The sequence below is a fragment of the Cinclus cinclus genome, chromosome Z, assembly GCF_963662255.1.
Source record: "Cinclus cinclus chromosome Z, bCinCin1.1, whole genome shotgun sequence".
In the NCBI taxonomy this organism is placed as follows: Eukaryota; Metazoa; Chordata; class Aves; order Passeriformes; family Cinclidae; genus Cinclus; species Cinclus cinclus.
In genome coordinates, this window is record NC_085084.1 from 66,785,451 (window position 1) to 66,809,942 (window position 24,492).

The 24,492-nt window shown below is 36.2% G+C and overlaps 1 protein-coding gene across 4 annotated transcripts in view; it reads left to right on the forward strand.

Moving 5' to 3' along the window:
• PDE4D (phosphodiesterase 4D) overlaps positions 1–17,684 on the forward strand; it is a 350,846-nt gene extending 333,162 nt beyond the window's left edge. For all 4 annotated transcript variants that reach the window (XM_062512604.1, XM_062512605.1, XM_062512606.1 and 1 more), the window contains 9 exons: positions 3,852–3,945; positions 7,588–7,760; positions 8,716–8,814; positions 8,904–9,068; positions 10,720–10,819; positions 14,463–14,617; positions 15,126–15,248; positions 15,722–15,904; positions 16,456–17,684. In XM_062512604.1, coding sequence (XP_062368588.1) covers positions 3,852–3,945; positions 7,588–7,760; positions 8,716–8,814; positions 8,904–9,068; positions 10,720–10,819; positions 14,463–14,617; positions 15,126–15,248; positions 15,722–15,904; positions 16,456–16,869 — 1,506 coding nt within the window. In that variant the 3' untranslated portion in view covers positions 16,870–17,684. The remainder of the gene's footprint in view (positions 1–3,851; positions 3,946–7,587; positions 7,761–8,715; positions 8,815–8,903; positions 9,069–10,719; positions 10,820–14,462; positions 14,618–15,125; positions 15,249–15,721; positions 15,905–16,455) is intronic.
• Positions 17,685–24,492: the final 6,808 nt, after the last annotated feature.

A 24,492-nucleotide genomic window follows, 5' to 3' on the forward strand; every position in this document is an offset into this window, starting at 1 on the left:
TTTTTTTTTTTTGGAAAAGAGTTTGTGGCTCCATTGTTCTGACAGCAGTATTTGGCAGAGAAGAACCATATAATTGACTTAATGGACATTTAATAGCCAGGTCATTTTCAGGGGGATTTTCTAAGGCTATAGTCAAGACTGTGGTATTCTGAAGGGATGTATGTGTCATTTTTCCAATCTAACAATGTGGGATGTGATCCCTAGTGGGATGTGTGGAAATCTTTCTGAGAAAAAATACAATATACACATTGATCAGCCAAAAACCTCTGCTTCTTTTCCATGCTGAGCTCACAATATCATAATTAATGTGTATGGTTTAAATATTTATAAATAATAAGTGTTTTGATCCTTATGATTTATTTTGGTGAATTTGGAAAGTATATGGCTTTCAGATTTTTAAAATTCTTATCCAAAATATTATCTTTAATATTTACTTCCGTTAGGAACTAGGTGGTTTTACGTCCTGTTTGACTTGTTTTGAACATAGCATGCAAAGTGTTACTTCCAGGAGGCCAAATTATGAGATTGTGGATTCTAGCCAAGTATGAAGCACTTAGGGGTGTTTCTTGGATAAGTAAAACAGTGTTGGCTCATGGATGTAACCAACTTCTCTGGTTGGCAATAAGAGCTTGTGGGAGCCATATGGGATGCAAAATTTCATTATAAAGTAACTGTGCAGAGCTCTGTAAATATGTGGATCTTTGAAACAGGAATTATGTATGGGTACACTTGGGCCCAAACTAAATTTTAGAGAAATAGCTGAAATAGGGAAAAAATAATGCGGTTAAACTCGGTTTTGCTGGTTTTTTTGTTTTTTTTTTTTAATTAGAAAATTTTGTTTTTTCCTCAAAGAACAAGTTATTAACCATAAGGGGATTGAGCAATGTACAGATACAGTGAGAAAGAGTATAACCAACAAGAATGCCTGCATATCTTTATTGCTGTTTGTCTCGTATGTTTGATTTTTTTAATGTTCTCAAAGAGCATTATTGTTCTGCATCAGAAACTGTTGTCTGCATATGATCTTCAGCTTCATCTCATTCAACAGCAATGACGGTTGTAAGGCTTTGTCAGATAATTAGAAAATCAAAACAGTTCTCTAAATTCCTGCTTAGTCCAGAAGTTTTCAAAATAAATGTCAATTAAAGTCTTGGTCCTGTGGTGTCAGCAACATGTGAAAGAGTATGAGGAAATCACGCAGCTACAGTTCTTCAAAGCCAAAGGCATCTCCAATTGAATTTGCTCTCAGTAGGAGGGCCTTGCAGAGGCTGAGGGACTTGTTTTACTTTACATCCTTACACAGACTTTTCTGCAGTTCTCATGCAGATGGTTGAGTTTTTATGTTCTACTGACTTGTGGGGTGATGGGAATGGGGAAGATGAGGGTTTGCATTAGACTAGTGGGGAACATAGCATTAGGAAAGACTGTTGTGTACCTATCCATTTGTGGATATTCATACAACAAATACTGAGCTGAAAGTTCTTAGAGAACATATGCTCCATAAGTTCCATAAGATGATTTCCCGTATGCAATAACAAACCTCTCTACTCACTCTGTCCAGTTAAATTTATTATTTGGGGGGGAAAAAAATCCTTCATTTCTACTGTGCCAGGTAGTTGCAAACACTGATTTGTCCCTCTTTCAAATCTGTGAAACTTTTAAGAAGACTTCCTGAATAGTATGTGCCAGTGGTTACTAGATGGTCTTTTTTTCCAGAGTGACACAATTACTGGTTTTCTGCAGCAGAAACAGTATCACCAAGTTAGGCATTATGTGGAAGGATTTACTTACAGCTTTACTTACAACCAGGCAGATGAGGACCTATTGAAATTAGGATCCAGTGAACTGGGTAATTAAATTAGGGAAGAGAGAATATTGAAGTAGTAATGGATAAACTGTTGGCATGCCTGGAAATTAATGTGGTTTTGTCAAATCCTGATATTTTATTTATATTGCTATACACAATATTTAATTTGAAGCTGCAGTCTCTGGATGCCATCTGGAGACAAGGTCCTCCATGACATCTTCATGTTTTGTCTTACATATTACAGTTTCTCACCTTTTGTAGGAGCAGAAGAAAAAGTGTATAAGCATGACTTAAGTGTATTAACTGTTTAAAAGTTCAAAGACAGACTTTTGAAAAAGGTCTTGGGATTTTTGGACCAGTTATTTTATTGCTTGGTGAACTTGGCTTGATTTTTCAACATTTGACCTTGGTGACAAACATTAGACATTGCTGAAGAGGTTGAGACTGGTTTTGTCTAGAATGCATAGCTCTGTAGTTCTCATAGTATGTGTAGCCATATTTGCAGTATGGTTCTGATTTTCTGATGTGTTGAGCACTTCCTAGCACATGGCTATATCTGAGATCAAAGTTGAATCTTTGGCTTGTGACTAAAGTATGGTTCAGTCTTTGTAGCTCTGTAACTTCCTGAGCTGATGACATGTCAAAATGGCAGGAAAATGAGTGACTAATGGTTAGAATATTTTATTAAAGGTAACTTTGTTGGGCACATTGTGAGCAATATGGTAATTTGTGGTTTACAAAGATATTGTGAAGAAAAGAACACCTTTCACTATGCAAGGCCACTTTGAAGAAATAGCTTTGATGATTCCAGTGGGATGGAAATAGGATGGTTAATATTTACTAGAGTGGCTTGTCTCCTTTGAAGAAGAATAAACTATAAATTACCAGTCTTCAACTTAGAGGAATCTTTACATGTGTATACTCTAAGGGTGGCTATTCCTTGGTATAACAGATAGTCATGACTGCATGAACAAGGTAAAAGGTGATTCTGAAAGTGGCACAAAATTTGGCATTGTTAAAAGAAAAGATGACTGAGAAATCTAACAACAAAATGAAAGGATGGCACAATAGGAGCAAAATTCAATAGTGACAGATGCATGCTAATTTTCATTGGCAGGAGTTTGAATTGTCAGTAAGTATTGCTGCCTTCTGATTGTTGGTAATATTAAGGCAGAGCTATAGTAAATGAAAATGCATCTAAGAAAGTGAGAGCTTTATTATGCAATTAACCTGTCAAGCATAATACCACAGGATATCATTTCACCCTGGAGTCTAGTAGGAATAAAGAAAGGCTCAGTGATGTGTCCCTAATTAATTATACATTTCATGGAATATTATTATCCGCTTCTGTCGTATAGATTGCCTGGAGTGAAATGCTAGCTATGAGGGAAATAGAAGGTGATTCCACAGATGGGTATTTTCTACCTCAGCATTTCTTGGAGATACTTGGAGTTGTCTGAGATAGTGGAATGGTCAAGTCATTGGACTGGTTGAATATAATAGTTTTAGGTCAGAGACAACAAAACCTACCTCTTTTCATACTGACTAGCATGAAATCAATAAGATATTTAGATATTTTAAAGAAATGTTGTCAAATAATTTTGAGTAGATTAATGATGAGAGGTAAGATAGACTTGAAATGCAAAAATAGATTAATTTGCAGATCTTGTGAGAAAACTAGTAGAGAACAGCTCCTACATAAATGCATTTGTATTCACTTGCCAAATTAAAATCGAAAAAATTGGAAAGACAATATTATAACTTGCGTATGTGCAAATGTCTCGGAGTTTTCTGTTACTAGTAGGACACTTTACCTCAGTCATTGAATCACTGTGGTGTATTTTAATAGGTTAAGAATAACATTGCCCAGTCAAGTTGGTTGAGAAGGTCATTGGTACATGGGATTTCTGCTTTCACACTTGTCTTATTTTAGTATGTATTCTTAATGCCATGTTCTTTCCCCAGTTATAAAGTGTCTGCATTTTCTTATCCTAACTAAAATATATCTTGACGTAACTAACTTTACACTTTTTTTTTTTTCCAGTTTAAAAGAATGCTCAACCGTGAGCTCACCCACCTCTCTGAAATGAGCAGGTCAGGCAATCAGGTCTCAGAATATATATCAAACACTTTCTTAGGTAAGACTATGAAGAGTTAACTTTTTTGCTTTGGGAGGGTTTTTATATCTCTCTGGGCTGTGTTAGCAAGCGGTTTTCCACATTAATTTCTTCTTTCAGAAACTGTGGATTTAGCATATTGTTGTCAGCATTTGTGCAAAGAGATCAGGTTAGATGCATTTCCTCACAGCTCAATTAATTTGTGGATGTGATTTCCCTGTGTATATAATTATAGATAAATATTCATGTACATATTACAACTACTATATATATGCTGCCATATGAAGAAATTAATATAATGAATTATAGAGAATCACGGAGATTCACAGAAAATTCTGAGTTAGGAGGGACTCACAAGGGTCATCAAGTCCAACTCTTGAGTAAATGGCCCATACAGGGCTCAAACCTACAACCCTGTCTTTATTAGTTAGCACCATGCACTAAGCAACTGGGCTAATCTAAGGGTCATAATCATATATCTCTCTATATACTAAAGAGAATTCTACCACTGTATTTTCCTACTGGAATTACTGCAGAGGTTTCAGTCTGCCAGAAGTACGTAAGCCCAAGTAACCTCATAAAATCTCACAGCAAGCAGTTAAGATATTTCGGTATTCCCTGCCTGCACATGCACAGTTAGGTGCATATGACCAACTAAACATCTGAAAAGACTTCTTCCAGGAAGATTTTTGCAGCTTCAGATCTTGGCATGCTGGGATGTGAGCATTAACAAAAGCCCAACACAATATTACAAAGAATATGCTTCCTTCACCATGGCTTTTTTCCCCCCTAAAATTATTGAAAATCAAGAAAACTTCATTCCAGATTGTTGTTTTTGAACATGAAGACAAAGATACTATACCAGCTTCAAAACATGCTTTGAGCAAAATACCATTGGTTCATAAAGATGGTGTAATAAGAGAGGCACAGTCAAATGCATCTAAATTAGGATAACAAGCAATTTATAAGATCCCTCTTATTGTGTGTGAGATGCCATAGCTTGTGCTTTTTGTGGCCTTCTTGAAAGAAGTGGGGTTTCTGTAAAGTACGTTTTATCCCATCACCCTGTCCGCAATGGATGGCTGAATGTGTCTCTTCAGCTGGCCCATGGTTGCAGTAGTGTGACAACTGCTGTAGCACAGCAGGGAGAAGGATAGAGGGATATCCTTCCCAGTGGGAGAAGGATAAACCTCTGTCATGGACAAGCGGTATTGCCCAGCAGATGCCCTGAAAACCACAGTGTGCAGTTGCCTGAAAGGATGACCCACTTAGGCTGTGGAGACTGGGATGCCAGCTTCTGCTTGCTTTCACTTGAAAGCTTAAGACTTACTTTGACAGGGTAAAGAAATGCGTCCATCAGCCTTTTGCTTGAGATCTGTCTTGAGCAGCAAGAGCGCTGAAAAGTCAATCACTTCTAATTTACTGGACCATAGACACTGTTTTCTGTCTGCATGAAAAACTGGATACATAAAATTTTAGGTATAAGAGCAGCACAGTAGTGAAAACACCTCATCTACATATATATTGCTTAAATATTTTCAAAATATGCAATCTAACTATATAGCTTCTGAACATCTATGTAAAGAGAATACTTTCTCTCCCTAGAAGTATTTAATGAGTTTGTTATCTTTTTTTTTTAAATACATAGCTTACCTGCTCAATATCTACAAACTTTCTCACACGTAATTTAGGAAGGTGTCATGAGAAAACAGGGTTTTCCATTCTTCTTATTTAAAACAAAACAAAACAAAAAAAACAAAACCAGGAAAAAAAAAGAACTGTTTTCCTTTAGGGCTATATGAAGGTTTGAAGTTATTTATAATGACAAGAAATATCATCTGTGTATAAGACATAAGGCTTCTACATTGTGTATGATAATATGCAATGTTTTTCTTTTTCAGCATCATTAACCTGATTTTTCCTTTAATGGAAAATGTTTGAGAACCCGTCATTGACATAGCTTAAACAGGGTCAAAATGGCAAGCTGTCTTTTCTGGGTGTTCAGATGGGCACAGCCCTGTGTGCTCAAAGTTACAAAAGCAGAGGCAGTCCCATGGACTTTCTCTGGAGACCTAAAGTCATTCAGACACGCACTTCCTTTCACTTGAGTTACTCTGACCGTTCAGCTAACAAACCTCTGTTTGATGGGTCTAAACTTTGTACATATGACTGAAACCATAAACATCAAAGCACAAGGACAAGTCGCAGCTCCTCATCTGTTGGCAGTTTGCACCAGGCAAGAGCTGCTGTGCTCTGCCTTCCCTTTTCCTCCTTACAAGGAGAGTGGTGCAGTATGATGGGGTAGTTGGGGATTCAGTGCTGCAGGCTACAGCCTGGTGACATTTCCAGAGTCTTTTCTTCTTTGTGATTTGTTTGGAATTTGAGGTGTCCATTAAATATATCTGCTAAAGGGTAATTAAAAAAAAAAAAAGGAGAAAAGAAGGTGAAGAAGCAAACATATAACAAGCTAGCCTCATCTGGTTTCAAAGTCTGTATTGGAAATTAGTAGTGCAGAAAGCAAAAGATGCACATGTAAAAATCCCAATTTTTCTTATTTTATTTTAAAATTTTATTTTGGTTTAAGGTATTTTTTTGGCTGTTTTGGCTCATGCCCTGTGTTAGAAACATCTTTTCTGGATTGTTGTGGTTTTACTGGTATATTTCTTGAGATCTAGAAAAGGATATTTTTTTAAAAAAAAAAAAAAAGATAGTTTGAAGGGAGTCATTAAACTCTAGCTTGAGCTACAGTATGAATAAAAGGAACAAAAAATAATTCATGTTCCTTCCTAGTAGTTTTACAGAAAAGCTCCCCACTGCACTTATGGGTTTCTTTGGGGCAGATATTTGTAATGCTGCACAACCCCATACTGTTTTTGCAGCAATCCCATGGCAGTTGCCTACATATAATTTACTCTTAGTTTAAATCCTGTCTTAAGTTTTGCTAGCTCATATGTTGATAAATTTTATTAAATGGTGCTGCTGATACTGCTATTGGGCAAAAGCCCACAGCAAAATCCAGAGATTAACAAAGCACTCATTTTGTTATTATTATTGACTCTAGTTGGGAGGTGCAGAAACACTTCATTGGTAGCATGAGCTACCAGCAATCCAAAGTGCTTGCAGATGTGGCTGGCAAAAGGCTTTCCACGTTGTACAGTATTAGTAAGCAGGACCAGTCCACAAGTCTTAAAATCCTTCAAGTCCTGAAAAAGTTTTCTAAAGGTTTACATGAGGACACATATGGACAGTTTTTGAAATACTATTTCAGAGAATGTTTCTTGTGATAAAAAGAAACAAAATTATTTTTTTCTTTAAAAATGCATTCCTGTTCAGTTGTAATATCATTTTTAGACTGAGATGATTGACCCTTTCTACAGCACTAGGGTTATGGCAGAAGTGGTAATCAGACAGTCACAAGTTGCTTTTAAAGCCAATTCAGAAATAATGAGGCAATTTGAGTAAAAGAGGTCTGCTTGTACTGAAGTATAGGTCTATATTTAACTTTTCATGGGTTTAATGATCTTGAAAGAAAGAACCTATTGCAAAATCTTGAAAGAAGTTTTTCTGGGAATTAGAAAGTCCGTAAGTTGCAACTCAACAGTGAATTTTATAATATTTATAAATCTTTTATAAATTATTTTCTTTTTATTCATTCTTTTGTAGACAAGCAACATGAGGTTGAAATCCCTTCTCCGACACAGAAAGAGAAGGAGAAAAAGAAGAGGCCAATGTCCCAGATCAGTGGAGTCAAAAAGCTCATGCACAGCTCCAGCCTAACTAATTCCAGTATTCCCAGGTTCGGAGTTAAAACAGACCAAGAAGATGTCCTTGCCAAGGTAAAGAATATCTATATCCTTGAATTTATATAAACAGAGTGTGGACTTTTGAGTATTATTACATCCTCTGCTTAAATACATTGATTTCAAGCTTCAGCACCAAGCACTTATATCACTAGAAAAAATCCACGTTTGTTGGAGTAGAATAACGAGTAAAATCAGAATCAGACCGTTAGGGTTAATTTTTAATCTGGAGATGGAACATAAATTATGGTTTGTGTATGCATTAAGAAAGCTACCTATTCATAAATAGTATCTGAAGACTGAAAAGTAAACGCACTGTATAATGCCACAGGAATGAAATGTATAGATAGCAACCATTTTTTAAAAAAAATGCACAAGGGTATATAGCATTAGAGCTACCCTTCCTATTTTTAGCTGTATATTTTATGTACATCCTTTCTCTTATTTTTTATTTTTTTATTTTTTAATGTTAGTTTTTTAAATTACCAAGCTGACTACTTGGTAATAAGAGAAAATTGGTATTAAGGGATATTTTGATCGAGTTTTGCATTTTAAAGTATGCCTATCCCAACATTTTCAGGAAACTTATTTGAAAAGTGTTTCTGAGAGCCAGGGTGAGAGCAGCATAATTGCAGTATCTCTGGTGATTTTCTCCTCAGTGAACTAAGTTGTCAGTGGACAGTGAGATAGCAAAATGTGTCAGTTAAACTCATTCAAGATACCGTGGAATTTTTCCCTCTGGAGCAATCCACTTAAGAGGCAATCTTTCCTGCTTAGACAAGTAAAATCTGAAAAATGGGTAGATGTAAATTCTGATATTGCAAGATTAGTATCAGCTGCAGAATTTAGAATTTAGCCCTTGCAAAGTTTAGCATGCAACTTGCACAGTGGCCAGGTTTGAATGAATCCTCTGTTTATAATGGCTTGTCTAAAAAATTGCAGGAATTTTTGTGTTAGGTTTCAACCTGTTTGTTGCTTGATTCTACTCTAGGAACTTGAAGATTTGAACAAGTGGGGCCTTCAGGTTTTCAGAGTAGCAGAGTTATCTGGAAACAGACCTCTGACTGTCATCATGCACACTATTTTTCAGGCAAGTAGTAGCAGTCATGCTGCTTTTTTTCTTATCTTGGAGACTGTCCTGTGCTTTGAAATCTAATTGTTTTTCCTTTACTTTTATAGGAGCGGGACTTGTTAAAAACTTTTAAGATTCCAGTAGATACTTTAATAACTTATTTGATGACCCTGGAAGACCATTACCATGCAGATGTGGCATACCACAATAACATACATGCTGCAGATGTTGTTCAGTCAACCCATGTCCTACTATCAACCCCAGCATTAGAGGTAAACTACACTGAACAAAACTGTCAGTCATGAGAGAAGGGGATACACTGAGAGTTTTCTAAATTGAATATTAAATATCTTATTTTCTGCAATGTTGTTAAAATAAAATGTAACATTTATTTAATGAATGCTGTTCTTTTGAAGATATTTTGTGATTATCAAAGTTACATGTAAATATTGTGCAGAAAATATCACGTCTTTTCAATTTAAATCATGCAGATTTTTGCTGTCATAACCTTTTTCACTTAACGCAATACATATTTTGTTTCCACCATCTTATTATTTATGCTACATCCTGTTCTGTAGTTATTTCCCATGTGGAACTATGTAACTACAGCAAGTGGAATTTCTTAGGAAAGTTTATTCTGATCTGGAAAGGCTACTTTTGTATTTCTTTCTAAGACAGATTGGAACATATAAATTTTCACTGGACTATCTCTTTTTTTTACCCACCCCATAAATATTTCAAAATTGTTTTTGGAAAAAAAAAAATTAATCTGTTGTTTTTGTAGCAATTCTCTTCTTGAAAGATCTTAAATCTCTGTAAAGTAAAAGGTTGTGTAAGCTGGAGATTTTCTCTCTTTTAAGTCCAGTTCAGGTCTTAACATAGCAAATGTTGACATTGATCTATCCCAGCATATGGTTAGAAAAATTCAGGTAAATGAAGCAGTAGAAATTTTGTTAATTTGAAAGGATTTACCTTCATTTTCAAGAAGGGCTGCATTTTGACTCTTTACTGTAATGGTCAATATTTCATCTTACTGAATATATCTGTTTTACGTTCTTCTTTAAAAGAGGATTATAAGTGGACCTTGAGACTGTTGTCAGGTTTGGATCTTCAAAGACTTGGAAATCTTTTTTAAGAATTATTTTCTTGCTCTCAAGAAGAAAGTTCAGTTAAAGTTCTTAAAACAGCACTTGTTTCACACAGCTGAACTAGTCATCAGTAGATTTTGGACTTTTTTTCCAGATCAGTTTTTTTCATGGCTTTCTTCTCAGTGGAGCTTTGGTCAATGAAATGGCCATGTCTGCCCAGTGCCACTGCTGGTCTATGCACTTCTGAGCTGTCCTTGATCAATTTTGAAAGCATTTGCATCACGTGGGTGCTTCTGACAACAGGGCACTGAGCTCAGTGACATTCCAAGTCTATTGTAGCCCTCTTTTCCTGTCTTTCTAATAATCTCAAAGGGAAAACCAGTAAATTCTATGTGAGATGTTGTGTAGTCTACCACTATTTCCTTTAGCATTATATAGGAGATGTTCATCTTTCAAGTAGAGGAGAATACACAGGAGTCAAGCTGAAATATTTAATTTGTGGTATAAGTTAGAAACCTGTACTTAATTGTCTAATAAAAGTGGATTTATTTACAGTCTGAAGCTGAAAATACTGAAGTTGTTACAGAATTTAGTAATGCTCTCTGTATGAAATACAAATCACTTTACTATGGCCAAACTTGAAATATTTATAAAATTCTGCATAACTGATGATTTGACAAAGGGTAGATAGTTTGTGTGTAAAGTGTCTAGAGGTCATGGTATATTTCAAAAGTGTTTTGCTTGTTCATAGCCAGATTCAAAGTAAAGTCCTTTTTACTGAAAACATTTTTTTTCACTGGTTGGTGATTGTCATTTCTGTTTCATTATGTTCTAGGCAGTATTTACTGATTTGGAGATTCTTGCAGCAATTTTTGCCAGTGCAATACATGATGTAGATCATCCTGGAGTCTCAAACCAGTTTCTTATCAACACAAGTAAGTTTTGATGTTTAGTGGTTTTCTCAAAAATTTGCAGTGAGGTCTGCACATAACACCTGAAAAATAAGCAGTTCATTTCTTGTTTGCTTCTATCTCAACTTTTTCTCAATAAATAGATAGATATTTATATTTTAAACCTGATACTACTTTACTTTTTTGTAACTTTAGAAATAATTTACATAATACACTCTAGCAAGAATTACTAAGGTAATTACTAGTTACTCTAAACCAGGCTTTGTTCCAATGTATTGCATGTTGTCTCTCCTGGAAATATAGCTGATTTACATTAAATAGATAAAGTTTTCAGAAGAGAATGAAGGAAGTTAAAAAAAAAAGCAAGACAAAATTTTATATGATTATATTGGAAACATATGACATGACCAAGGACAGAAATTCAGAAAGCAGAAAAAGTTTCTTTTTAGCAAGCAGTCAGGATGACCTCTGCTTGGATCCTGTATTTGACTTTTGATCTCTCATGCCTTGTAGACTGAATTTCCTTACCCTGTTTCTGCAGCTATGATAAACCTGTTTGGTTATTTTCTGACCCTAATGTCATCTTCAAATTTGGAACCCAATGTACTTCTGCATTCCTCAAGGCTGTTGTCTGCAGCATTGCTGAACATCTATCCCCTCCTTATTCGTCTACTGAAAGAAAAACACTGTTAACTTTATTGAACCTGATCATGACATATTTACTCAATGGTTCATTGCCCCAGTGGCAGCCTGCTTGGATTTTGTTGACTTATGTCACTATTATCAGTGGGTAGCACTTTGTCGGTCAGTACAAGTTCCATCATACTAAGTTATTTCCTCTGTTCTCTGACAACTTCTACTTTTATGATAACTGACCAGGAAGTACTAATAATAATTCAAGCACAGAAGAAGAAAAAGCAACAGAAATTAAAACATACCTAGGCTTGTGTATTTGACCCATCTGGTTGCACATTTAAAGATTTTATCACTTCTGCACATGGGCAAATCTATTTCACAGGTGTTAAAATAGAGTGACCCCAAATCAGCAGTAGAGTTTGAAGAAGGGAGCTCCTCCTCTGACTCATTGCTGCTGTATATTCAAATAAGACATGCACTCCAGTTTAGCCTGCACCTAGTTTTGTTTGTCTCAATGGCCTAAGGGCCACCCTATAATGAAATTGAATTTGATGATTCACCCACATGGAAGAGGATTAAGATTGACTCTGGATTTTTTATGCTTTACTGGGGACCAGTACAGTTCAGAACTGTAGTACAGGCAGAGCTTTGTGCAAAAGCTTTGTGCAAAATCAAGCTTTGTGCAAAAATCAGTGTGTACAATACCTCAATTCTTAAGAGTGTGCATATGCAAGTATAGATTTTTTGCTTGTTGTGTCAGAAATTGAGTATCAGGTTAGAGTGGTGGCTCCAATGTTCTATGAAGAAACCAATGAATTGTTTAGGCTTAAGTGGGTTGACTTAGTTGAAGAGATGAGTAGAGGTGCATAAAGCCTTTACTTCTAATTAGACAGATTGAAATTCAGCTAATGTAGGAGTCATATTCATCCTGATAATTACCAGCTTAGAAAATGTATCTTGTTTTTCTCAATTCAGCTTTTGATAAAGGAGGCTTATGTGTCAGTCAAACAGCAACACTAATTTAAACTGCTCTTTCAAGGCTGAAAGAAACAAAGAGATTTTTTTTTCTTTTAAATTTTTTTCTGTGTACAAGGAACAAACTGCGGGGACAGAGACAGAAAAAGATCATCTAACATTGTTTTCTTAAATCTAAAGTTTCTCAGAAGATAATTTGCTTCCAATCTATTTTTTTTTCCAGTGAATTGAACAATGTATTAAGATTTCACTAAATATAAGAATGCATTTTAAAAAATTACAGACTTAGTTACTTAAAGTATGTACATACTTGCCATATTTCCATCTTATTTTTATAATTAATCTTGTGATTTTTCTGACTATTATTTTCCTATTTAAAATCTATTACAGAGTTCTCAACTAATCTGATCCCTCTTGAATGCTATTAAAGAACAAAAGATATCTGAAGTATATTAGCATCAGAGGAGATGCTGTAACTCTGTCCTTCCAGAAAAATAGTGTTGAGTATTATAATATGTTACACAGCTTACCAAGGGGGAGCTTGCTTCCGTTTTTGTATCCATTTTGAGGTTGAGTGCATTTTATCTGTATCTGTAGCTCCAGCTCTTCCAAAGTGTTTTGGCAATGTGGAGTGTTTGTCAGAATGCTGTTTGAAAGGAAAATAAACTACGTCTGTTTTCTGCACTAAGAAAAACTAGTATGCAAGCCTTGTATATATTCTGTGAAAGATGAAAGAGGAGTCATTTTACAAACTGTCTTTCTTTCTACTTCTGCTGTTATGGTGTTGCTGCCTTTGGGATAAGGAATGGCAGAGGAAGACTTTCCTGATTCAACAGATCACTTTATTCAAGACAGGAGAGGAAGGCAGCAGGAGAATAGATAATGAGATTAATGAAATCTGAAGACCAAAGCTTTTACAGGCCTCCCATTGAACTGGAGGCATTTTAAAACATAGCTGCTGTAAAAGAAGAAAAGAAAACAAAGAGTGGAATAGACTGATGTATGTTTAGACTTAGGCTAGAACAGCTGTAATAAATGGAAGCTAACATAGTACATGAAAAGTATGATTGCAGCGAAAGTGTTTTATTTCCTTGTCATAGATTTATTAACAAGCTGTATCTTAAAGCATATGCAAGCTGACTGTGCAGTATTCCTGAGTTAAAGCTAAAGCTGTGCAGAAAGTTTCATAACTGCTTCGTTTTTTCAGAACTGTATGTTCAGCAGGTCTAAGCTGACCTTTCAGGTGTGCCTTAGCACAGCCTTGGCTGGGAAAGTGTGTGTTATTCTCACAACCTTATGGGGTGACTGAGGTAAGAATAATTCCATTGGTGAAGGCAATTATTACAGACAGCATCAGGGACCGACAGCACTCCAACACAAGGCAGCAGACAAGGTCACTGCCTGCAGTTTCACACCACATGACATTACATGAAAAAGACAGAAGCATAGCTGTTACCATCCTACCAGCCTCTGGTTGTCATGGACTAATGACTGTAAGCCTAGTTCACTAGGCATCTGAGCAACTTAGATAACTGCAGAAAGACATGATTTGAAGCCCAAGAAGTATATGCTCTGCAGCAGACCTGCAGAAAAGCCTCAGCTGTGTACTCCCAGGTCAAAGTGCTGGAAAGCTGAAACTTGACTAGCAGTAGAATTTCAGGTGTTGTGACAGAGAGAGGCATGAGAAGACAACACAACAGAGTGCGTTTTAGGTGAGATGTGTTTGTGCATATATTATGCCTATAATATTTTCTAAGTTACCTCATGCAGATATGAAAATTTATTTGGAAAATTACCTTTCTTTTTTTTTTTTTTTCTAACTTGCCACTCCAGGCACATGTACATGCATCATTGCGAAGCCTTTTCTTTGTTTTGCTCAACATCCTTTGGCTTGACCTAGAAAGATATTCAGTCAATAATTCTGTAACTTGCAGGGCTGTTGCTAAAAGTTTATCTGTAAATATTGTTATGCATCTAATGAATTTGAAAAATATCTTAAGGGATTTGGTAGAAGTGCAGGCTTTAGTAACATTCTGCCCTGCAATTGTTATTGCAGATTCTGAACTCGCCTTGATGTACAATGACTCATCAGTACTGGAGAATCATCACTTAGCTGTGGGTTTCAAGCTGCTGCAGGAAGAAAATTGTGACATTTTCCAGAATTTGACCAAAAAACAGAGACAATCATTGAGGAAAATGGTCATTGACATTGTGAGTTGAGACTCCATCTTCCACAGAACTAGCACATTGAATAATAAAGCACAGAAGCATTTTACAATAAATGACATGTCATCAGGCCCATAAACAATGAAGTTAAAGTTTTGTCATGTCTTACCCAAACAGGAATAGTGGGTTCTTTTAAGTTTCAATAACTTTCTATACATTTCTAGAAGGTATACAATTCTGTTTCAAGCTGGTTTTGTACTGACATGTATACCTTTCTACCATCACAGTTAAAGATTTGCTACTAAATTAAAAATAAATTTGGGTTGATCAGTTTATTCTGAAGAATGCTGGACAATGATTTTGTCATATTCTTAAAATAACGAGTATTAGAACCTGCTATAATGAACATACAGGTCTCATAGTGGTGTTATGTATTTAGACGTAGAGGCTATGGGTTCCTTCCAAAACTGTTGATTTATATGTTCAATTATTTTTCAAAAAAAAACAGTAGAATAATTTACATAGTGTTCATTTTTTTGTTTGTTTTCTCTAGGTACTTGCAACAGATATGTCTAAGCATATGAATCTACTGGCTGATTTAAAAACTATGGTTGAAACTAAAAAAGTGACCAGTTCTGGTGTCCTGCTTCTTGATAACTATTCAGACAGGATTCAGGTAAGGAAATGCATCTGAAAATGGTCTTTTGTATTACATACTTAATAACATTGTCCTCTGCATTCTCCAGCATGGATTAGAGCTGTCTCTTTCACACCATGATTTGCTGCTTCCCTCTGTTTCCTCCCTGGTCTAAGTGACATGGTCTAAGTGACTCTGGAAGACTAACAAAGTGCTAGGGTAGTTTGGGACTAAATGAGGCTTTGGCCTTCCTTTCAAATTATCAAAAAGTGATCCCTTTTCTCACATGGATTTTGTCACCTTTATAGTGGCAGAAGCAGCAGAAGCCAGGTAATTCATGGCTATTGCTGCAAGTGTGAAAAGAACACGAGCACATAAGTTTTGGCTGTTTAGAATAAATCTTAAATTGCATGCATTTTAAAGATTTTGTTTTACTGTCACCAGAAATGTAAATAAAAAAGGGGATGCTTTTCTTCAGTGTAATAACACCACAGGTTTTCAATCTATTCTAGGTTCTTCAGAATATGGTGCACTGTGCAGATCTGAGCAATCCTACCAAGCCGCTCCATCTCTACCGCCAATGGACAGACAGAATAATGGAGGAATTTTTCCGTCAGGGAGACCGGGAAAGAGAAAGAGGAATGGAGATAAGCCCCATGTGTGATAAGCACAATGCATCTGTAGAAAAATCACAGGTAATTGATTTGATAAGGTAGTCAAATCTTTTAAAAGAAAAGGATGTTACAAAGCCATGCTTTGAATAATTTCTGAATGCACTTTTTCTTTTTCTCCCTCTGAGTTAATTAATTCAGCTCCTCAATAGTAAGTGATGCAAATTGAGACTTTTACTATGAAAACATAGTGCATGGCATTATGTTTGCTGAAGGATTCCATCACTCTCCTGGCCTGAAAAGCAGCATACACACCAAAAGAGATTATTGTAGAGCTGATTAGGGTTTTCTTCAATAACACAATTAAATATAAAGTAGATATTTGGCTCACTAGATGCAGTGGAGTTGTTTAAAATGAACAGTTCACTTGAAAACAAACCCTTTCCATGCCTTTATCCAATATCTTGAATCAGACTTTTGAAAAGCAAAAGACCTTATCTTTTATATAAACTAGTATTTCAGCCATCTTTAAGGGTAATGTATCTTGTGTCTCTTCCTGACTTTGTATTTCTCATATTTTGCAGGACTTACAACTTTCTCTGTGAATAATCATATTCTTGTGTTGTTTGAAACAGGTGGGTTTTATAGATTACATTGTTCATCCTTTGTGGGAGACATGGGCAGATCTTGTTCACCCGGATGCCCAGGATATCTTAGATACACTGGAGGACAATCGAGAATGGTACCAGAGCACAATCCCTCGAAGTCCCTCTCCTGCACCTGAAGAAAAAGAAGAGGGAAAGCAGGGTCAAACTGAAAAATTCCAGTTTGAACTTACACTGGAGGAAGATGGTGAGTCAGACACGGAAAAGGATAGTGGAAGTCAAGTAGAAGAAGACACCAGCTTCAGTGACTCCAAGACTCTTTGCACCCAGGATTCAGAATCCACTGAAATTCCTCTTGATGAACAAGTAGGGGAAGAAGTGGAAGAGGAGGAGAACCAAACAGCAGAGCCTTGTATGGTAGAAGAACATTCTCCTGACACATAACAATGAAAACGCAGTCTTTTTCTCTCTTGCTCTCTTCCTTTCTTTTCCTTTTTCTCTTTTTCTTTTTCTTATTTTATTTTGGGGGGGGTGGGAGGGGAGGGTGGGGATGGGGCAATTTCAGTTTTGTTTTGAATTTGTTTTTTGTTTGTTTCTTTTTGTTTGGTTGGTTGTTTTTTGTTTTTTTTTTTTTTAATGTAGGTAATGATTTCTGAAGTATATGTCACATACTACAGCCGCTGTCAGACCTTGGTGTTATCTGCCAGGATGATTGTTGATCAAAACTGAAGTTGACTCAGTTTGGCACTCAGGAATATTGTAACCAGAATTTTCACCTCCATGGCATCAGAAAGCTGGGGGAAAATATCCATAAATTACATTTTAATAAGGTCTTTATTTGGCAGATTCCACTAAATAAAGCAAATGCTTTCAGAGGAGTACCAACTGCCAAACAAATGTTGGTGTGCTTTGATAGTTTTTGAATTCATTGTATTGTGTTTTAAGACATTGGATAATGTTCATTTGAAGAGGAAACACACAGAGAAAACATAGAGGTTCCTACTGGAAAAGAAATTCACAAAAAATATGGGAGAAAAATGGATTCTGTTACCAACATGAAGATAAGCTGTGAAAATTGCATAATTTTCTAATTTCTAATCTTCTGAGACATGACTCAAAAAACTGTAACCCAGTGGGTTGCACTAGCCTCCCCATTTTGTATAATATGTGAAAGAGAGATCTTTTTTAGATCTTATTGTATTAAATATACCAAGGTATTATATTAAAAAAAAAAAAAACACTTTCATCTGCCACTGGTTATTTTTTTCAAAGGAGTAACTTACAAGTTTTCAGTGCAAACCTGTACTACACTGGATAATACTTCTAAGAGTTTTGTCTTTTTTTTTCTTTTTTTTTTTTTCTTTTTTTTTTTTTTTGCACCTTAGAATATCATAATACTGAGCTTTAAAGGTCTGTTATTTTATATATTAGTGAGTTCCGTGAATATTCTTTGTTACATAAAACTTTTTCAGTATGATAGCTTTTTTTTTTTTTTTTTTTTTTTTTAATCACCATTTCCCCAGATATGTTAGTGGACTTATACAGTGCTTTTGTTCTCACAGTGGCCTGATCCTACCAACTCTGTCTTACTACAAGAAGTGGTCCCAATAATACCAGCTGGGACCACTAACACCAGATTCACAGGACCAGAGCCTGTAGAAAAGTAATGAATTGTCATTAATACAAAAGCACCTCTTTTGCTATTCTAATAAAATTTGTTCCTCTGAAATAAGGTTTTTCAGACTGCTTTTCACTGCTAAATCAGAAAAGACTAATACAATGTATGAAATGTTAGTTCTGGTGCAAAAAAGCATTAGTGTAATATTTCCAGTTTATGACTCCCAGAAACTTTTAATCTGGGTAGCTATCTAGTTAAACCATTTGCTAATCTGAGAGGTGTGCAACATAGAAATAATGATTAGTGTTATTTTTTTCATGTCTTTGTTGCAAGAAGAGCCAGGCCAGTCTTGTCTTTTTGTATTCTTATGTAAGTGAGCAGTGCATCATCACAGTTGTAATTTTCTCCATATTATTTCAATCTTAGATATTTTCATCCTTTATCCAGTTTGTGCTAAGGGAATCCTACCTTTCAGTTTGATTGGTACTGAAAGCTTCCATAACTTGGAAAGCAAAATGGAGGTAGGAGTTCATATTTATCATTTTTCAGTCTTGTTTGGTCACATGGAAGAAGATTGTATTTCCTCCACTTCACTCTTCATTAGACTGTAGTTTTGAGTATAGAAGATGGGAAATAGTTGCCTAGGGAAGCTAGCAGGCTCTCACACTGTAAAATTCTGTTAAAATGACAATATCAAGATAATTTCTTAACGAAATGTGATAGCAGCAACTATTATTTTCCCTTTGGGTCTTGTTTTGTGGGAAATTTGCAGATATGAATGCAAACACTTCTGAATTACCAGAGCTCTAGAATAAAAACCTATTTGAAACTAATTGGCTAGTAGTTCAACTTTTAAGTAAATTCTGCATCTTCTATATCCAGGTTATAATTTTCTTTACAATTAGCCTTCACAGGGCCTTAGCACAAAAGACACAGAAGGAGTAAAATAATGAAGATTGTGTTTTTTGTGTTTTGACTTTGTTTTTTCAATTATTTTTTTCATCATTTCTTGCTGAACCTGATCCATCTAAAAGTCCTTTCAGCCCCCAAGAGTGCCAGGAGCCTCAGTAGTGGAAAAGCAATATAAATTCCAGAATAACCAGTAGAACTTGGAAGGCACTAATGGAAAGTAAATAAACATAAAAACATATTGTGAGATATACACCTGTACATGTGGACAATCAAACCATAGAAAATTATACCATTTTTTAGAGTTGGGGATATAATGCACTGTACAATCTTTTTTTTCCTCTTTTGCCAAAGTGTGTTTTAGCATTGTACACTGCTTTAAAAAATATGATTTACAAGTGGCTTTATGTGTTGTGAATATTTTTGCCATAAAACCATGAAGTGAGTGGATATTGAGTCGGAGGAAAAAAAGAAAAATCACCTTGTTTATAACAGTACACTTTAGCTTGCAAGTTGCTGTACTCAGTAATGCTGTATTTAAATTCTTAAATTGTTTTGTGTCATTAAAAAAAAGGATAATGAAAGAATATAGATAGAACAAATAGCATTCAGAAGTTTAAAAACTTGAATGAAAAGGATTTTATAGAAAGCTTTGACAGTTCTTTTCAAATGCGTTATTTATTTTTTGTGCCATGCATTTTTCTCACCAAATGACCTTACCTGTAATACAGTCTTGTTTGTCTCTGTTTACAACCATGTATTTATTGTAATGTACATACTGTAATGTTAATTGTAAATTATCAGTTCTTATTATAATATCATCCTTGTCAAGGATGGTGTTGCTGTATCTGGAAACTCTTGGTGAGAGAATGACTATTGTGTATACATATTCCTTGTACATTTCTTCTCCTGTAATATATTCAGTGTCACCATAGAGCTCGTTTATGGAAGATTCAAGAAAAGTATAAAATACATAAAGATATATCGATTTAAAAAGCTGCAGGTCTTTGGTCCCAGGGCTGTGCCTTAACTTTAAACAATATTTTCTTGTTTAGCTGCATTTGAAAGTAAGGTAGCCTTGGGGCTGGGGCTGGGCATTTCTACCATGTTTTTAGTTGCTAACTGATGGGGGATACTCTTACGAGCTAATATGTGTAATACTACAATGAATTTTCATTCTTGACCCTGCTGGAAGTTCAAGCTTTTGCAGACTTCTGGTAATGTAATTATATTGTCTCTAAATATCTTTTTACAGCCTGTAACTGGGGATTATTGCAGCCATTTTTTGTTCCTAAAAAAGATAAATAATTGATGCTGCATTTCAGTGCTGAACTGCACTGAAACAGCTTTGGAAAGCATCTCTAATGAACATTTGATTTTAATGCATATTGTGGAATGGAATGATCAGAATTAAGAGGGTGTAACTCATACACTTTTACAATTGTCTGTAATGTCTCTTCTTTAGTAGCACAAATGATCACTGTATAAGCAGAATCCATAGTAGGATATACAACTTCAGTCTTGGAAATGCTTTCCAATATTAGTGTTACAAGTAGCCAAAGTTTATTTTATATAGGTGTAGCTAAAGCTTTGTGCAGGTGTGTGTAGCATAGTGCACTAGCTCTCCAGAAGAGCAGCAAACTGTTAGATGTTTTAATAACACTACTATTAGGTTTGCAGGTTGAACTGAGCAACTCTTGCTGTTTGGCTTGTCACATTGCTCCAGACAACTCAGAGCTGGTATCATTGAATTTGCCAGAGTGAGGTAAATACCTCTTCTCCATTCCAGTGATGCCCAGCCCTTGTAACTTGCAACTTATTCATGAAAGGAGAGATTCTTTTCCAAGAAAAAACAGAATCTCCTTTTTGACACAAACTGTAGATTTTAGCAGCCCTGGCCCAAAGGAATTCGAATGCTTTTGTTTTATATGGTCTAAAAGGGACACTACAAAAACAGAAATCCTGAACAATTTCTTGTTACTGTTTTAATTTGGTATTTTCTTTGGGGATGTCTTGAGAGTGGCAACTTGTGTGAACATTGCACATGGCTATTCTTTCACTGGTTTCTTAGCCTCTCTTACAGCCTATGGGTTAGTACTGTACATCAATACCTTCATATGAAATTTTATATGCAATGGAAATAAAAGCATGTGTTGATTCTGCCTAGTTACCGTATTTGATTTTTTTTTTCCTGAAAGGTAACTTTTTTTACATGCATCCCATAGTTTTAACAGCTTAAGAGAAAACACATTTCCAGAATAATTTGATTATCATATTTGGTCAGAATAGTGTTTTGCATAGATAATACAAAATAAGTGTGAGTAAATCAATCATGTATGGTATTTCTTAAGGAACCTAATACACAAAGTTGTGATGCACAGTTATATTGGAAAGGCACGCAGTCTTGTTTTTCAGGGAATGATACCACTGGCTTTACAGAAACTAGATTTCTAGGGATTGTCTAGAGGAGCAATATACAGGGATGTCATAAAGAAACATAAGCAAGCCAAACCAAACAAAAAAAGTGTACCATAGTTAAACACTGTCACAGTCTCTGTTCCAAATGGATGATAAAAAGAAATTCCTCTTAAAAATGAAATTAATAAATTATAGTGTTTCCTTGAGGAAGAAATGTGGTCTTAATGTGAGTCCAAATCATAAAGTGTTTTTCAGGCACCTGTTAGGTACCTCGCTTTCAGGATCATTGTGGGGATTTGTGTGACTATTCGCTTAAATGAAAATAGCTTCTAGTTGAATAAAAAAAAAAAAAAAACGGTCTATGTTCATTTTTTTTCCCTTAAGTCTCTTAGACCCTTCTTTGCATTAAGGGGTTAGTTTGCAAGGAGAATGAATTCTTAGGACTCCTTTTTATTCACACCTTTGTGTCAGAAAATGCTGATGAATACGATGTGGGGAAGATGAAGGATGCTGCCGTTGGTGGATAAATTAGATGATGTATGTCATTCCTGTCAGGCTCCTTCTCACAGGTTTCCAGCAGCCCTAATAAGAAAATGGCTTGCATACGATATGGCTATTATTATAAGAAGGAGTCCCAAATTATTGTTGACAGTGCTAAAACCTTTTCAGTAAGCAGATCAGGTACCACAGCTTTGCATAAGCCTGAATCTGGCAGCACTAGCTCATGTCTTCCTTCCTACATCCTCTGGCACTACTTTTGTCAGTCTCTGCACATGGAAATAATGAATCAGAGTGCAGAAGTTTCAGAGCAAAACCAAAATGTAGCGCCTGTTTCAGTGCAGACAGCTGCTGCTGTAGCAGTTCAATGTATTTATGAACAAATGACTCTTCTATTTCATAATGAGACAAATAGTCTGAATAGCTGCAGCTTTGTTGGCTTAATCTCTCTGCAACATGGAAAATGAAAGTCACAGCTACTAGTGCACGTAGTGTTTACTGGAATGATCAGTCCAATTTTACTCCAGCTGTGATTAATTTTGCTTAGGTTTTTCCAGGAAAAAAAAAATCAAAAAAGTTCAAAGATGTTATAAAAGCCTTTGGTTAGCTCAATTTAGTTTACTCTGAAGAATAAAGAAAATCTCTAGCTTCCTCCTGTCAAACTGGTTGAGAAATCTGCAAAAGTAATAAAGGGAGATAGGAATTCCAAACAAATCAGTGACAAACTGGGAGCAAAACCTGAGCAGGGAGAAATACTCTCCAACTAAAACAATCTCATCAAAGACATCCCATAGTTTGCATATGGACATCAGGAGAACTGAGTTTGATTTTAGTCTCAGTTCCCTGGGTATATAGTTGTATGTTTCTTATCTTTTGCAAAGAAAATATTTTGATTTCTTTGAAGTTACTGTGGTGGTGGTAAAAACTTTTTATGTAGTAAAAATGTGTATATACAAATTTAAAAATTGCTCGATACAATGCAGAGTTAATCTCAGCTTTAAAGACTAAAAATGTGGGATGGCTGTGTCAGATAAACCTGCCCTTAGTGTGGGAGACATCGCACTTGAGCAAACAGCCCTTAGGGAAAGCAAGAGGGAGAAGACCTAGGAGTCCAGAGTGTTAATTATCTAGAGCTGATGAGCTGGGCAGACAGCAAATACTGAAATCAGAATTAATCATTGGTCATGTGATTTCCAGTTCTACCTTCATCCTTCTCTAACATCCATTGAGTTCAGATGTTTACAATATCATCATCTCTAATATGCAGCAGAGACCATTTTTTGTTTATCTGAAGAAGTCTGAGAAACAAAATAGAGTTGTTTTTTTGGTTTTTTTTTAATAGAGGATGTAGTAGTCAAACTACAGTGGCAAGTTTTGTACATGAGTAGGACATCATTGCATGGAACTGGGACAGTTAAAGAAAGAGATAGTTAAAGTTAGCTTAAAATTCTCAGAATCTTCTGATAGTTGAAGCTCCAGAATATAGAAATATTTTTGTTATTGATGAGCAGAGCTCACACAGAGCCATGGCCTTTTCTGCTTCTCATAGTGCCACACTGGTGAGGGGACTGGGAGTGCCTGGGAGGTCGGGAGCAGACACAAACAGGACAGGTGACCCCAGCTGACCAAAGGGACATTCCAGACCATGTGACATCATGCTCAGCATATAAAGTGGGGAAAGAAAGAGGAAGGGGGGACATCTGGAGTGATGGTGTTTGTCTTCTCAAGTCATCATTATATGAGACAGGGCCTTGCTCTCCTGGAGATGGTTGAACACCTGCCTGCCCATGGGAAGCACTGAATTAATTCCTTGGTTTGCTTTGCTTGCATGTGAAGCTTTTGCTTTCCCTGCTAAACTATCTGTACTTCAACCCATGAGTTCTTCATTTTTTACCCTCCTGATTCCCTCCCAGCTCCATTTGTGGGGAAGCAGCTGTGTAGTACTTGGCTGATGGCTGGGGTTAAACCAAAACAAGATCTCACTGAAACTTATCAAAAGTTGTCTGTTTGGAGTTTCCTTGAAGAGGACTATGGAACCCAGGGAAACACACAACTGAGGAGAGAGAAGGAGGAAATGTTTTAAGGAAATGTTTGGGAAAAAGATTTTCAAAAAAAGTTTGAAAAAGATATTATTGCAACCTGGCTCGGGGTTTAGACATTTCTTAGTGGGGATACAACCTCCAACTCTGTCCTCTGAAGTTCTCCTGCACAGTAGGCATGTGTGCCTTCACACTGAGAAGCAGTGGACAGGCTGGTGAAGTGAGGGCAGAGAGGGAGAAACATGAGGAAAACAAGAAAAAAGCCCTCACTCAGGGAATGGCTCAACCACAGCCACTGCTGGTCTGTGGAAGGTTGAGGAGGTACAAGTCACAACCAAACCCTGTCACTGTGAGCTGTGTCTGTTACACGCTGATGCTCTGGGCTGTGCAGCTGCTCCTTGCCCACGTAGTGGTGCAGCCAGAGTCACGGCTTGGTGCTCATTGCTCAATGCAGCATGCAGGCTGTGGGGTAAGCTGCTCTTTAGCCACTGGAAGGGTGGATATCCCTGAAAACTGCTTGTGCCCTGAGGCTGAAATGCACCCCCAAAACTCTCACAGGTGCTGTCAAGAGCAGCTGTCTCAGAG